We start from the raw sequence: 15,865 nt of genomic DNA, 5'->3' as shown, positions 1-15,865 counted from the left end.
AACTGTGGTCAACAGTTCCACGTGTCGTGTTCTCATTGGGACGTTTTTTAGATTTTATTTTTTCCTGAAGATCAGGGATCATGAACCAAAAAGCGTCAAGTTCAGAAAGAGTATAAAAAAAAAAGTTTGTTACCAAACATATCGAAATTCGAAATCTATCGCGTGAGAAAAAAGACGATATGTTTGGTAACAAACTTTTTTTTTGATAAATAAGCCAAAAAATAAAAAAAAGTATAGAATTTTATCAAGAAAAATATATGAGTTTCAAATTTACTTTATAGTAAAGTTTTTTGCGTATAGCATCGACACTCCCTTTGGCAGCATCCAACTAATTCTTTTTTGGCATTCCCGGAAAAGAAATAAAATAAAACACTATATTATAAAAAAAAAAGTCCAAAATATATTGGGCTTATTAACAGAACCCGACATGTACAAATATCAGTAGATGTCGCCCAAATAAATGTCGGCCCAATTAATTCAGGCCCATGTACAATATCAGTAGATATTTGGGAAAAAAAATTTCTTCGCTTTAATGGTGTAGACCCAGCCCTAGTCACCTTCGCCATCTTCGTCTCTCTCGTCCGAGATTGGAACCGTTCGCATTGGTCGGAACTGAATTTATTGTACGGGTGTTCCAGATATGGAGTCTGAGCAAAGAGATGAGCTTGCAGGTTTCTTACAAGTTCTTCCTCCTGTGGAGTTTTGCTGCGTCTATGGTTCAGCTTTGCACCCGAATAACCACGACAAGGTAGGCGCTGTACTGTCTTGACTTGATCTGTCCGTATGTTACTTGCATTCCTGAATTTTCATTGGCTCACTGGCTTGAACAGTTAAAAAAACACGATCTTTGTTTTCTTTATAGTCTAAAATGGTGGACTACATCCTCGGTGTCTCCGATCCTGAGCAATGGCATTCCGAGGTGAGGCTAGGTCTAGAGCTATTCCCGTTCACTGTGATCTTACATGGAAACCCTTGTTTACTCTGTAGATCCTCATCTTCTTTTTACCTGGTGTTCAAGAATCTTAGAATGAATTCGGATCACTATGCCTCGTGGATGGTTAATCTCGGAGGGGCTAGGCTGGTATATCTCTCTCTCTCCCTCTCTATGTCTCGTGCAATTGGATTGCTGTTGCGGCTTTATCTCTCGACCAGAACGCTAAAAAACGGCTTCTTCCTTCGCTAAGATCAGTGGAGTTGCGGATAAAGTAGGAGTTGGAGTTCACTTCAATCCGTTTGTCACTTGGAATAACAGGGTAACGAGTTCAATTTCTGATTTTTTTTTTTATCACTTCCTAGTTCATGCTTGTGTTCTATGCTTCATCTGTTTGACTTTCGAAGAGGATGATCGCATTGGATGAAGAGTTGTACACTTTATTTCTTGCATTACCCATTTTTCTTTCTGAAGCTCTGTGCAGATGCTCAAGTATGGGGTTGTCCGGATGCATAATCTAGTACAGGACATACTGAACTGGGATAGATTCTATTTGAGTGGCCGTCTACAAAAACCGGTACACATGTTGTCCTGTGTTTTTAATATCTGGTTGGCTTGTTAGGCTTCTGAGGAAGTATATGTCTTGGTACAGGTTCATATTCTTGTAGATGGTGTGGACATAGCAAATGTGAACTCCGTTAATCTGAGAGCTGCAATAGCTGCAGCTCTTCTTCTCTTGCCATCAAACTTCACCGAGGTTGGTTTTTGTCATTAGCTCGGAAAATTCTAGGGCAAAGAAGACTTCATATTAATTTACGGAAATCCAATGCAGAAGGATCTCTATGCCAAAATATGTAGCCTTTCTTACATGGGTGACTTGCGCATGCTTTTTGCAGAGGACAGAAATAAGGTTAGAGCCAGTCTCATTTTATACACCTCACAGCGCAAATATCGCTATTAAAATGTGAAAATCTTGCGCGGTAATTCTGAAGCTTCATAATGATCTATATTGTTCGATTATCCTGCCTTTATAGAACTCCTGATCACTATTTTTATTAGTTCAAGCCTTTTTCCACAGGTAGAGAAGATTGTCCAGGGTCAACTTGATTTATTCCAGTCAATGTATAAGCCTTTTCTTGAAGAGTACGAGACCAAGGACTGGCTGCGGTTCACATCTTATGACAATAATGTAGCAAAACTATCTCAGGTACATAAAATTGACATTACAGTAAGAGCAATAGTCGGCATGGTATTGCCTGTGGCAAGAATTTATATCACCTTGTTGATGACTATGAAATTTTTTGGTTGCAGAATGTTATCATTCTCAATCTAGAGCCATTGATCATTTTCGGTTTTATGTCTAAATTACTTCTTCTGTGCCTTGTGATCAGGCTTGCAGTGTTTCAGCTACACGCTCTTTGGTCTCTTCTCTTCCTCCAGCTGTCAGAAACCAGATGGGGGCAAAGCTCGGGGAGAAGAAAATCTCGAGTGAGACCGGTATGAATTCTGATCCCTAGTTTATGCATGTGCCACCCATTCTTAAAACCCTCAAAAGCTGCTATATGTATGATGTGTTTAGACGAAGAACCCATGGAAAACGAGGGTTCTCGAGGCTCTTTTCCGATTTATATGCATAACACCCTGATAACATCTATATATGGATGTTGATGATGATGTGGAGAACTGTTGTTTCCTTACCGCAGGTCGTGTTTTTAGCGAGGTTTTGGTGGGATCAAGAGAAGAAGCTGCAAGATGTATGCAGAAGGTTCTTAGACGAACGGTTATGGTTTCGAGCGTGAGACAGGCAGTGTCTGGTTTCTTGGCTGTTGGATTTGTCAACGGCACAAGATATCTTTCTCAGAAAATGCGGAAAGCTTGGAACTCTCGGAGATGATCATGATGCCAACACTAAGATGCAGATGAATAAGTTTGAATAACCTTCCATGCAGAGACAGGGGGACTGAATCTCTTGAACAATCTCAAGTTTTTGCCATAACTGGTTGCAGGTTTGAACCACAAGAGCAAGCATAAGTTTCTGGAACGTGTCTCCACAATGTGTTTATTCGTTTTTTTTTTTGGGCTATTGCTGTTCAATTTCAGTTTGGAGAATGGTTGTTTGTATGGTCTGAAACACTATTTTGGGGTATAAATGAAAAATCAGTTTACCCTCTGATTTGGTATTCTGTAAGTGTAAGATAACCCAATAGTTGTATTCAGTGAATAACAAGGATTAATTTGCAAAGTTCAAAACTTTTTGTCAATTTCTTGTTTAATCTAATTATAATAAATGTGGCGGGGTTTGGATTCAGACTATGTTGATTGGTAAAAGAAGAACAAGTTGGAGAATTTGATTAGAGAGAGTTCCCACTCCCTTCCCTCGCAAGTTCCAGAGGAAATCCCATAACGCCCCAAAACAAACTGTTAAAGACAAACCAATACAGACTCTAATACTAACTCCAATACAGATTCTGACGCACAGTCTCCACTTCTCTTCACCCAACTCCTGACTATTCCTTAGCACATAGACTCGCAGTTGCTTATCTTTCCGCAATCTTCAGCACTTCTGAAGTGGCTGCTGACCCACTCCGCACCCCGTTAATGCCCCCAACTCCACCCGAAAACTCTGCTCCCCTTGCTGCACAGGTTTCATCGATGACTTGGACGAAACCAGTGAGGTATGCAAATTAGGATCGCCTTTAATGGTCACCATCGTTTCCCCATTACCAATACCAAACTTCATCTCAAGACACTCAAAATCCATTTGTATTTCTCCCATTGTCCTTAACCACTGCACTCCCAAGATAACGTCGGCACTACCCAACTCCAGATGTAAGAAATCCGCCACAATTTCCAGATTCTGCAGCTTTAACACCACTGCTCTACAAATTCCCTCCCCCCTAACTGCTAAACCTGTTCCCAGAAACATATCATAACTGGTAGTGTTGACAGGTTTAATAGACAACTTGTCAATTACCTCCACCGACAAAAAATTATGTGTAGCCCCGCTGTTTATCATCACCACCACCTCCTGATCCCCAATACATCCCTTCATCTTGAAAGTTTTTGGGGACGTGAGGCCTACGGCTGAATTAATCGATGACTCAGCTCCGTCATGCATCTCCAATGGAGGAACTAAGGGCTGACAGTGTAATTCATCCTCCTCCAACAATAACTCTCCCACCTCCTCAACCAAAATGACCCGTAGCCCTTTATTCTTACAACGATGCCCAACATAAGATTTCTCGTCGCAACGAAAACAGAGACCTCTCCTTCTCTTTTCGTCAATTTCCGCTTCCGTTAAACGACGAAAAGAACTTCGTTTCTCTGAATGTGGCAACTCATCAGAGCCCTGCTGCAAACCATTTCCTGTTACTGCCGCTTTGATATTGTCCTGCCTATTCCCTGAATTCCATTGGTGGCAACCAGATGAGTTATGAGGATCACCTGACTCCACTCCCAAACCGGTTGACCACAGCCGACGACCCTCCAGCCGCAAAGACATTGAAATAATATTGTCGATTCCTTGAGGCTGGAAAACTCGTATCATATCACGAATTTCAGGTTTCAATCCATTCTTAAAAGCGCTCTCCAGAAAATGATCTGGAAGATCTGTCATCTGCGACACTAATTCTTCATACTCCTGCAAGTATTCTTTCACCGAACGAGTTTGCTTAAGCGAAAACAATCTAGTACACACAGTACCTGCTTGCACATCACCGAAGCGTGCAATCAAGCGTAATTTGAAATCATTCCAATCACGAAATTGCCTGCGAGTGCTCTGCCAGTTGTACCATGTCAGTACGTGGCCATCGATGGACATATAGGCCAATCGAAGCTTTTCTGCGTCACCACAGCCACCGAGCTTGAAAAAATGTTCAGCTCTAACAATCCAACGGTTAACGTCGAATCCTTCGAACAGTGGTATCCCACGTTTCTTCAAAAGCGATTCGCAAATTCTCGTCAACCTGCGCAATCGATCATCCTCATCGGATCTATGATCATGTGATGTTGCCGATCGAGCCTTATCGGCTATTTTTGTTGCAGATTCTCGGTCGACTGGAGCCTGGCCAACCGCCGCACCTTGTTCCTGACCCACACCAGCCTTCAACCCCGACTTCGGCTTCGATCCTGACTCTATGTTCTTCAACAGATTGTATATTTCCTCCATTTTTGTAACAAGTTCCTTCTGAATCGCTGCTTGCCTTGCTTCCAGCCGATCAAACCTTTCGTGAATCGCATCTAGCTTTCCAAACTTCTCAGTCACCGTTTCCTCCAGCTGCTCAATCCTCTGTCTATTTGTCCTTGTCATGGCGGATCGGAAAATGTGCTCTGACACCGATTTGGTAGGGTTTAGATCAACAATCTGAAAAGAATTTCAGATCCATAAAAAAAGAACAAGTTCCCACTCTCTTCCCTCGCAATCTTCCTAAACCCTACTAAAACCGCCTTTAATATTTCTCACCCCATAACTTCTTAGAAATAACAAAAAAGACCCATATATTTAATTGATATAAGCAAACCCAAAATCACTCCTTTAATCGGTTTTAATGCATGATCCCCTCCCTCAGCGCAATGCAAGGAGTTCTCGCCCCATCTGCACAGACTCCATTATCCATTGACAAGAAAAAAACAATCACATTCATGGGTTCAGAATGCAATTCAAGACACAAGTTACTGGAGATGGATCGAGAAAGATTTCTTACCGGAGAAGTTATTCCCGAGCTCGAGCAATTAAAGGACCGAGCTTTCTCGGTCGTGTGCTCGGTTCAAGAACCGGGTGATGTGCAGGTCGGAGCGTAAAGACATACATTCTCTGTTCACATACTCTTCTTCAAAATGTGTTCTAATAGGATTCGATTTAAATCAATCGTATACGAGAAAATAAAATAAAAGATTTGACAGATGAATTCAGTATTCGAGTATTGTTTAGATGTTTTGATTCTCTCATAGCATTCATTTGCCTCACTGTCTGTTCAGACAGTGACATAGAAGTGTTAGTAGGGGTGTAAAATGAGTTCTGGCCGCGGGTTGACTCATATTCTTCTGAGTTGGGCTGAGAATAATTGAGCCCAGAAAAAAATGGGTCAAACGAGCCAGCCCATCACGGGCCGGGCTTTCTCCAGACCAAGCCCAGACGTGAACGGAGTTCTGCCGGCCGAGACTAGGACCACATCAGCTTCCAGAGTGGTCTGGTCCCCTCCATCTGCAGGTTCTACGGTGAGCTTCACACCTTCTCCGGAGGAATCTACCGCTATCTTATTTAAATTTTATTTTTAAAATTATATAATTGGTCCGCGGGCCGACTCGTTTGGCTCGCGGGCTAAGGCGATCTGGGTTGGATTGATATATTTTTTGCTCGTTAAAAAACGGATTGGGGTGGGTTGGGCTAAAATTTTCTCGGATCGGAACGAGCCGGACCGGGCTGAGCCGGGCCGGCCCGTTTTACACCCCTAAGTGTTAGAAGCATATAGAGGTTCTTGAACAATGGGGAAATCACCCTTACAACTATGTTCTTTCAAGAGACTGAAAAGGACAAAACTGAACTTCCTACCACACACGTCCCTTGCTACTGAAGAAACGGCACGAAAGTCTCTAGAGAAGCGAAGCGATTTAGACACCGTGCCGTTTTACATTCGTAGAAACAACACGATGTTATGCCAGATTAGAGGGAAACGGTAGTGACAACGGGTCGGGTTTATAAACCGGGTCAAATTTATTCGCTCCGGATGACTGCTTCTCTTACCTCGATCTCTTTGGGTACAGAGAATCACAGTGCGACAAAAATAAAGTAAAATAAAATTTACAGGAAAAAAAAGGAAGAAGAACATTATATATTCCCTCAAATCTCTCTGTCTCAAACTGTTTGTTTGCAGAGGACAAGAAGATTCCCTCGTCTTTTCCCCCATAACCCAATAATTCTGGTTTAAAATCTCGGTAAAAAAACAGGAATCTTGTTTTTTCCCCGAGAAAATCTATCCCGGGATGGTTTCTGCTTCGAAAGTGAGGAAACTGAATCAGGAGAGGGCAAACCCATTTCTTGTATCTGCCTATGGATTTTCAATCTGTTGAAATTTTTTGCCTTTCTTAGGGTTCATCGACATATGCTTCATACATATTCTTGATTCTGTTTGTGTTTTAATTATGATATTATGTATTAATTTGTTGGGTTGAAAATCATTTCAGAATCTCTGTGTAACAGCTTTTGCTTCGTTTTTCTCTATCTAGATCTCTTTTTAGTTTGATAACAATACAATTTTTTTTTTTTACTGGATTCGGTTATGGCTTTTTAGCTCCAGCATGTTGGATTCTTGTCCGAAATTGAGTGTTTGAGATTGAAGATGTATCTGGGCACGTTGTACTGAAAAGATTTTTTTGCCTTGGGGGGGAGTACTTGGATCTTCTGTAAGATCTAGGGGGCTTAGAATTCTGATCCAAGTCAGGGTCAATGGATGGTGAAAAAGAAACAGTATGAACAGTATATTGTGAGTTTTTCTCTGTCAACTTTTTTTTTGGGGCCAAAAGATTTACCTTTTCTGTGTCTGGTTTCTGTAAACCAATCCTTCTTTTTCTGAGACAACCTGTTTTTTGTTTTGTGTTTTGTGTTTCTGAAGTGGTTGTACTTGTTGCATTTCAGGTATAAGATCAATCAAGATTTGCGTCTGGCTCAAATCAAGATGGAGGGAGATGTGTTTTCTGGATTTGGAGAGAGATACCACATTGATGGCAAGCTATTGCAGAGCTTCCAGAAGAGTTTTGTGCAAGTTCAGGACATTCTAGATCAAAACCGGCTGTTGATCAACGAGATCAACCAAAACCACGAGTCCAAACAACCCGATAACTTGGGTCGAAATGTGGGTTTGATTAGAGAGCTCAATAACAACATCAGAAGGGTGGCCGGCCTATACGCCGATCTTTCTAATTCTTTTGCCAGATCTGTTGATGCTTCATCAGAAGGTGAATCTACCGGGACCTTCAAATCCGATGGAAAGGTCAACCAGAAGAGATTTAGATCCGGGTAATACACCGAAACCATACTCCGTTCTTGTAGATTCAGAGCTAATTGGTTGTGGAGTAAGAATTTTCATTTTCTTATTGAATAGAGAAAACATGATTTGTGTATTGCTTGAGGTTCTGAAAATGTGCCCTCGTTGTAATCTCTGTTGAAACTGCAACTGCATATGTTCTTCTTCACCTCTGAGATTTCAGACAAATGGTTTGGTCTTCATTGTTATTATCCTCACACCCCATTGCAGATTCTCATTCATCACTAGAGCCTGTAATTTATATTATCATCTGTCTGGATGTAGATAGATTAGATTCCTTGAACAACCTTTCAACAAAAGTTTTTCTTACATGGAAGAGATGCTTTGGTAATCAGTGGAAGCAACTGTTGAACCAAAATACCCAATTTGGGGATTAGAGTAGTAATGCATGATTTTATCTTACTGTTCATTAAATTAAACCTATGGCAGTAACTTTATAACCTAAAGAAGAATCAAAACAAATGGCAAAAATGAAAAAGCCATTAAAAGATGAAGAACCTTTTGCCCTGTGGTTGCTCTGCATGCTTCATGTTAGTCAAAAAGACAGCAGAGACTCCTAGTTTTAACTTTAGTTAGGTCTTTGCCTCTCTTTGTCCATTTTCACAAGTTTCCAAATATATATATATATATATATATGTATGTGTATATATCCACCAAGCTTTTTATGGTTCATGTATTGGATTATGTGTTTGGAGCAAAGATTTAAGAATCTTAAGGGGAGGAGGTCCCATGTGGTTAGAGTTGATGTCAGCTGCTTTGATACTTTGGCTTATTAATGTTAGAGCTATATATGGTTTGAGTTCGTTCATCGGTTCACTCTAGTTTCAGTTCTGTGTTTATTATTTTTTGTCATACGATATTTTCAACTGTTATGATGTCTCTATCATATTAAATCTGCTATTCAAACCTTTTTTTTTTATGGCATTTTCATTGACGTAATGTTAGTTTTTATGGGTTTGAATAAAGCGTTTTAACATTTATTTTTTTTATCATTAATAATATATACAATTTTTAACTGTAGTAAAATATTCAAAGAATACCTTTTTTTTAATTAGAAAGTAGTTAAAATATTAAAAAAAATCTATCAACTTTTAAAATAAATTTGTATAGATTTTTTTACAAATCATAAAATAATTTTTGAAAAAATACAATGTTTTTAAGGGACAAAATTGTTTTACAAAACTATTTTATTATGAGATAAGAAAACTTATTTTTATTTGAAAAAAATCGTTAATAATCCTATAACAAAACAACAAAAACAATTATGATTAGAAATCGGTAGGGTTGTGTAGACGTACTTAAAAAACTCATCCAATATAGGACATGCCACGTGGAATATAGGTGAACCAAATCATGGATCGACATAACTATCAAATCAAATTTAAAATGTTATCAAAGAATGCGTATTATTTAAATATTTGAAAATTGTTGCAAAACCATCACTAAGTAATTCATTAGTTCTTTTTTAATTCTCACTTTTTCTTTATTCAAGATTAGCTCAGAAAGATGCATTTATTTTATTATAAAATGTTATCCATTCGGTCCGAAACAAATTGGTTAAACATTATAATATATGATGATAAGTACGAAGTATCAAATTGCATAGTGCTACAATTTCATTGAAGCAGAAGTAGAAACCAAATACCATTGCACTAAACCGATATAGAATCACTGTTATGAATCCGGTCAGCAAAAAACCGACACTAGAACCACTGGGATAAAGGTAAAACCAGATACCATCCCGGATGTCAATCCAAAGCAGATGTAGAAACCAAATTCCATTTCACCAAACCAAAATACGGTTATAAATCTGGTTAGCATAAACCGATACTAGAACCACAGGGATAAAGGTACAAACCAAATATCATCCCGGTTATCAATCCGGTTAATATAAACAGATACTAGAACCACAGGATATGAGGCTGAACTTACACAAAAGCTCCGTGAATTAGCCTGAGCAAATACCAAAACCATTGCATAACATTTACAGAAAACTAACCTAGCAGAGCCTAGTCTCAAACTTGAGAGTTATGCCCATACTGAACAACTCCTGACTCAGTAGCTTGGCTCCATAAGGAACATTGACCCGAACAATGTTGTCGGCTGAACCACAGAGCTGACAGTACGGCCCTCGGATCTTGTGGTTCCCGACAGCTCTCTGGATAACATTGGCCAAGCTTTCACATCTCCTGCAGATATACATCTCTGACGAGTCACTGAGAGTGAAGAGACGTTCGTGCAGGTTGGCTGAGGCGCCGTGGGCTAATAAGCAGTCACGTTCCATCTCTCCAAACTTAATGCCTCCAAACCGTTTCCTATCTGCAACTGGTTGGCGGGTTAGCGGGTGGACCGGACCCGTGTTCCTGAACTTGACTTTGTCCTCAGCCATGTGAACCAGCCGCTGGTAGAACGTGGGACCGATGAATATAAGAGAGCGTACCATTTCTCCTGTCCTACCGCTGTATACTCTTTCACTCCCCCATCTCGAAAACCCGGCCCTACAACCAGAAAGTATATGTGAATATAGTCCAGCAGGAAGAACTGGTGAAGAAGAAATGAATCACAAGTTCTTAGAAGCTCGGTATGTGATAATAATCACTAATCATATACACAAGGTGCTAAATTCAGACCAGAGGCCCGAGCATTTGATGCTGTTTTTCACACAGCCTGGCCCTAAGCATTGCAACTGTTTCATTTTATTTTATGTTTTGAGTTAGAGTTGAAACAGAATGTGAAAAATGTACCTGTGAAGCTGATCGGTGATATCGTCAACAGTCGGAGTGGAGAAAGGAGTAGCGTGCCTCGTCAATTTTGCTGTACTCCCAACAGTCTTGCCCTTTGTTTTGACACCACATGCAATTCCCTTGGACAAAGCAGCCTCTAACAGTTGACCTGGGGTTTGCCTTGAAGGAAATGCATGTGGGTTTATCACAATATCTGGAACTATTCCTTGTATCGTGAAAGGAAAGTTCTCTTGTGACTCCAGATAACCTAAAACACCCTTCTGACCATGCATACTGGAGAATTTGTCTCCAAGACACGGGGAACGAACCTATATCATGCCGGATATAAGAACCGATCAGACGAGTACCGGATAATTCAAAGAGATACACATAGTTCAAAGTCATCTTTTACTTTTGCTTTCACACGAAGGTGATAAAATATGAACATAAGCAGACAACTCGAAAAACACACACTTAAAATTGTCATCTGGAGCTTACCTGCCTCAGAGAAACTGTAGCAAAGTTTTTCCCATCATCATTAGACGACAAGATGACTTTTTGAACCATTCCTCTCTCAGTGTGCTTGAGTTTTATGCTGTGATCAGCCCCTGACTCGGCACATCTGCCGATGACAATGTCACCACTCTGCATATTTGCCCCGATGAAGGGGAATCCATCATCATCAAGGCTGTCGACACGACCAATCTTGCTGGCAGTCTTCCCAAAGTATACATGGTCATCCAGCTTCTTTCTTTTCTTCTCATCCTTGGTATCCACCTCGGCTTTATAGCTCCTAATATGCTCAGTCCGGAACATCCCACGTTCCAACGACGCCTTGTTCATTACAATTGAGTCCTCTTGATTGAACCCAAGATGCACATTCACTGCAACTATGGCATTCTGACCATTGTATAAGACCTCTTTTCCAAGACAATCTGAGGCCAGTGTCCTGAAAAGGGGCTTCTGAGGATAGAAGAGCTGATTAGACAGTGTATCACATCTGATACCAGGGTTTGTCGTGGAGAAACCAATGGCCTGTTGACAGTGTTTCTGGGACTGGTACAGAACTCTCCTTGCGTGGTCATGATTGGCAAACGGAACAATTCCACAGCTAACACCTAGCAAGAAAGACATGTCTAATTCACAGTGTGTATAACCTTTGGACATTCCAACTTTATCTTCCTTCAGAAGGTGCTTGATCCCCCATGCCGTGCGGCAATCTTCTTCTTCTTCAATTCCAATCAGCTCAAGAATCCCTTGGTCTAAAAGACGCTGGAAGGAGTACTGTATCGGTTTGTCCTGCTTCAACTTGTGAATGTTCTCTATAACCAGAAGAGGTCGAAGAATTCTCCCAGCATCGGTGAAAATTCTTACTTCTTCGTCGTTTGCATCTCTCTTGATTTCCATCTGCAATAAATGTCAAATCCATTAAAGCAATCTAAAGATCAGAATTATCAAGATAGCCAGAACTAAGACGACTCCATTTGTGAATCAGAACAAATCCATACTACATACAAACAGCATGAGCAAACTGTGATAAGAAAGGATATATGGATAAACACAAATGGCAACAAGCAAATTATACCTGATGAGGTAATTCCTTCTGACGCCGCCTACTTCTCAACTCATAGACAAAAGATTCAGAATTTGCACTGACTCCTACCAAATCTCCATTCAAAAACACTTTATATTGGCCATGCAGCGATGAGCTCGTGTCATTCACCAGCTCCTCCATTCCACATTCAAAAAGCACTTTAAGCACAGGAGGCTCCAAGATTTCAGTGCTAACAAGTCCCAGGAGGGATAAATTCTTCACCAGACCACAATTCTCTCCATCAGGGGTCGACAGAAAGCAAACCCGGCCCCAGTGAGAAGGGTGCCTATGACACACATCAGAAACCACTCAGAACACTATTCAGTTGATTCTGCCAAGCATGTAAACTTTCAACAGCGTTTCTCAATATATAAGCTCTCAAATTCAAGACAAATTAAAATGGATTACCTTGTCAATGTAATCAAATAGATATTCACCAGACATTGTCAACACAGCAAATAAATTTAATATATAATAAGGATACCATCTCTACTGTTTTGAGATCAATAGCTATAACAATACCTGGGACTGCGCAGAACACAAGCAGTAACTAGCATGAATGATTTGAAATGAATACAAGTATCCGATATAGCAAATTGAAAACAACAGCAAATGCAGTCCATATAGTGCAAAATTTTGAATCAAGCAGCAGTTGGTGTATATATCCTAAAATTCACTTACGGATATCTTGCATCTCCAACCTTCCCATTGTATTGAACCTGTTGTCGTGTTCTCCTAAGATCAATCAATGACTGCAATGGATTTGCTCGACCTAGAGTTGCCACAACGCCTGAAATCCTTTCCATCTTCTTGAAAGGATGAGACCAAGCTCCAGTTGAGAAAGCTCTTGTTAGTCCATTAGTGATAATGGAAGCATCCAAATATTGCTCAATTTGCTTCAGATCACCATCTCCAGTCAGGTGCCTCTGCATAGCCTTGGTCATGGTCTTTCTTGCATGTAACAAATGCACCCGTAGCTCTGTCTCTAACAATTCTCCTGCCAAATCAACCCTTTTGTTCCTAAAACTGTCTCTATTTTCACATTTTCGTTTCCCACAGTAGGCAAGTAGAAGGCACTTCACCATGTAGCCCAGGAAACGTGCTTTTTGCTTCACACCTTTGAGACCCGGAAACATATAGAGGCTTATGCACTCATCCGGGCTTTCACCGGGAGGAAATTTTGTGTTTTTTATTTGATTTCCTACATATGTTATAGCATTTATCCCATGCCTGAATCCTTCACCGACTCCATCGGCATCACGAATAGAGGCCAAGAAAATGTTGACTAAGCTTGCATAGTGACAGCCACAATCAATCAGATCAATGATTTCTTTGTCTGACGAGACACCCAGGGCAAAGAACAGGATCCAGACAGGGATATCCGTTGACAAGAAATAAACAGTAAGAACTTTCTCTGTTCTGTTAGAATTTTCCGATTTCGGGGGCTCACCTAGACGCACGATGAGTCTATTTCTTTTCATTTCTGAACGGTAGGCAACTGTCCATTCTGGAGTACGGGAAACCCAGAGTCTCTTTAAACATATCTGCTCTTGAGCAATAAACACCTGCAACAACACAACATACTGATCTTAGGAACTTGACAGAGCAGATTAGCAATATCACTGGATGGAATAAAAAAATATAAACTATCAACAATGTTAATTTAACATGATAATCTTGCTAACGAACATAATTAGGACACCAAGGGGTTGACACTCAGAGAGAGCTATTTGGATAAATGCAGGGGCATTTACAGGAATGCAACCTATCAGAAAGATCTCATAATAAAAGTTGCACTATAATGAACGTACATAAAGTGTCAAATTCATTCAAGTCCCACCTTCTCAGCGCCCTTTATCACAAAATAACCCCCATGATCAAAGGCACAGTCACCCTTCTCGTCATCCTTCATGTGGCAAAGATCTGACTTCACCATCACTGGAATCCGACCAATCGGAATGTCCTGTTTTTTAACGTCTAAAACTTTCTTCTCAACGAACTCATCTTTTCCTGTCTTAAATTTGTCTTGCCTGACAACTTTCCTCGTAAACACCTGTCCAATTAAAAATTACAGGAACATTAGACGATAAATAAGTCCACAAAGCTAATAACATACAAGGAAGCACATCAAACTTTATCACAAGTTTAAGGCTTGGGAAACCGAAAGAGGCAAATAAAATTTCCCGTACAATCAGATCCCCAATTTAAGCACACTTAGAGGAAGACCACAAGTAGTAAACAACGAACACATTAGAGGGTGCACTCAGTTTACACGCAACTACTGCAGTTCGAAACGCCTATCCACTAGCAGTGAATATAAAACACACAAGATATGTTTTGTTACCTCAACTTCGACGTTTACTTTCATCCTTGATGAGTACGTCATGTTCTGAAGCCTAGCATGCCTTGGAAGAAACTTAAATTCCTTGCCATTTGCGAAGAATGTAGGCTTTTCAACACTGACTTCCCCAAACCTCACCGAGGCATACCGCCAATCATGGTCTTTGTTCTTTGTTGGATCAAACGAGGGCTCAACGATCATTTCACCTAGTGAATCGAACAGCTTCTGGAGCCCGTGTTGTATGAAATGGTTGTAAGAATTGATCTGGTGGCTTATGAGCCCATACTCATTGAAGAACGACGTTGCAGCTTTCCTGCAGAAGTCTTGGAGAAAAGTTTCCCCAAACTCAGACACACTAAACGGCTCACAATCGTCCATCATATCATCCACATCAATATCCATACCTGATGAACCCATGACCCTGCAAAACATGAAAGACCCAGAACCGGATATCAAACAAAATTAGGTTACAGAGTTGTGAAAACACGAAATAAACATGTAAACCCTATGCTTGATCGCAAAACCACAGAAACTCGAAATGCATGTCGAACCCTAGAACTTTTCCTGCACATAGAATTCTCTACTAGAACGCCAAGTGTCGATACAGAAGCATGATGCGATAAGAAGGGGTATATACTTCATTTTGTCCAAAAATTTGAACCACAAACACAGAATCAAACCTAATTTCGGAAATGGAGGAGCGGTTTTTGCACCCGGAGATGACGTAGTGAAACGTCGGCGGAAGAGGAGGACGAGGAGAAAGAGCGGAATCTCACCGGCAAGTCGGCGACGGCGACGGAAAGAGAGTGAGGTGACAGTGGAGGAGTGGCGCGAGGAGAGACAAGACAGTGAAAAAGTAGAGAAAAGGTATTCTTGATATATAAAAAAGGAAGTCCAAAGGAACTTTTTTTTTTTGTTCTGCGTAGCTAATTCGACAGAGATGGTGATGATATAATAACGATAATTAATTATTTTTTTGTTAAAAACGATAATGAATTATTTTATGTTATTATTAGCATTTGGAAATTTATGATTAGATCATGCAAAAGATTCCTCTAACATTTTTTTTTTATAATCCAGAAGTTTACGTCTTTGCTCTGACTACATCTCCCCTGCTCTTTCACCACTATATCACCCAAATTTTGGGTATTCCTCCTTGACATTACAATAACAACAGTGAATCATATTATTAAACTTTCTCTGTATAAATATTATAACGTTATCAACTTAGAA

The 15,865-nt window shown here is 40.3% G+C and overlaps 3 protein-coding genes across 16 annotated transcripts; 2 read left to right on the top strand and 1 right to left on the bottom strand.

Annotated features, from left to right (window-relative positions):
- The first annotated feature begins 548 nt into the window (after positions 1-548).
- Positions 549-3,104, top strand: LOC104812245 (phosphatidate cytidylyltransferase, mitochondrial-like). Of its 8 annotated transcripts, none has more exons than XM_010539306.1 (10): positions 549-748; positions 863-919; positions 1,019-1,081; positions 1,185-1,253; positions 1,416-1,508; positions 1,584-1,688; positions 1,764-1,841; positions 2,010-2,138; positions 2,323-2,428; positions 2,635-3,104. In XM_010539306.1, exons 1-10 carry the CDS (start codon positions 641-643, stop codon positions 2,823-2,825), a joined length of 999 nt encoding a protein of 332 aa, XP_010537608.1. In that variant the 5' UTR covers positions 549-640; the 3' UTR covers positions 2,826-3,104. The 8 variants fall into 8 exon arrangements, with proteins under 8 accessions (XP_010537608.1, XP_019058046.1, XP_010537607.1 ...); XM_019202501.1 differs by having other exon boundaries at positions 988-1,081; XM_010539305.1 differs by having other exon boundaries at positions 863-1,081; positions 1,828-1,841; positions 1,991-2,138.
- Positions 3,105-6,693: 3,589 nt separating this feature from the next.
- On the top strand, positions 6,694-8,156 carry LOC104812244 (protein ELF4-LIKE 4). Of its 5 annotated transcripts, none has more exons than XM_010539301.1 (2): positions 6,694-6,931; positions 7,566-8,156. In XM_010539301.1, exon 2 carries the CDS (start codon positions 7,606-7,608, stop codon positions 7,948-7,950), a length of 345 nt encoding a protein of 114 aa, XP_010537603.1. In that variant the 5' UTR covers positions 6,694-6,931; positions 7,566-7,605; the 3' UTR covers positions 7,951-8,156. The 5 variants fall into 5 exon arrangements, with proteins under 5 accessions (XP_010537603.1, XP_010537605.1, XP_010537604.1 ...); XM_010539303.2 differs by having other exon boundaries at positions 6,704-6,865; XM_010539302.2 differs by having other exon boundaries at positions 6,704-6,949.
- A 1,581-nt stretch (positions 8,157-9,737) lies between these two features.
- On the bottom strand, positions 9,738-15,532 carry LOC104812243 (DNA-directed RNA polymerases IV and V subunit 2-like). Of its 3 annotated transcripts, none has more exons than XM_010539297.1 (8): positions 15,409-15,532; positions 14,636-15,053; positions 14,132-14,344; positions 12,973-13,856; positions 12,283-12,577; positions 11,196-12,104; positions 10,719-11,026; positions 9,738-10,472 (listed from the first exon to the last, which is right to left on the bottom strand). In XM_010539297.1, the coding sequence occupies exons 2-8, from the start codon at positions 15,047-15,049 to the stop codon at positions 9,974-9,976; spliced, it is 3,522 nt and encodes a 1,173-aa protein (XP_010537599.1). In that variant the 5' UTR covers positions 15,050-15,053; positions 15,409-15,532; the 3' UTR covers positions 9,738-9,973. The 3 variants fall into 3 exon arrangements, with proteins under 3 accessions (XP_010537599.1, XP_010537597.1, XP_010537598.1); XM_010539295.1 differs by having other exon boundaries at positions 15,313-15,494; XM_010539296.1 differs by having other exon boundaries at positions 15,346-15,494.
- Positions 15,533-15,865: the final 333 nt, after the last annotated feature.

Source organism: Tarenaya hassleriana, unplaced genomic scaffold, assembly GCF_000463585.1.
Source record: "Tarenaya hassleriana unplaced genomic scaffold, ASM46358v1 Cleome2, whole genome shotgun sequence".
Classification (NCBI taxonomy): Eukaryota; Viridiplantae; Streptophyta; class Magnoliopsida; order Brassicales; family Cleomaceae; genus Tarenaya; species Tarenaya hassleriana.
This window is presented reverse-complemented; position numbering and strand designations above follow the sequence as displayed.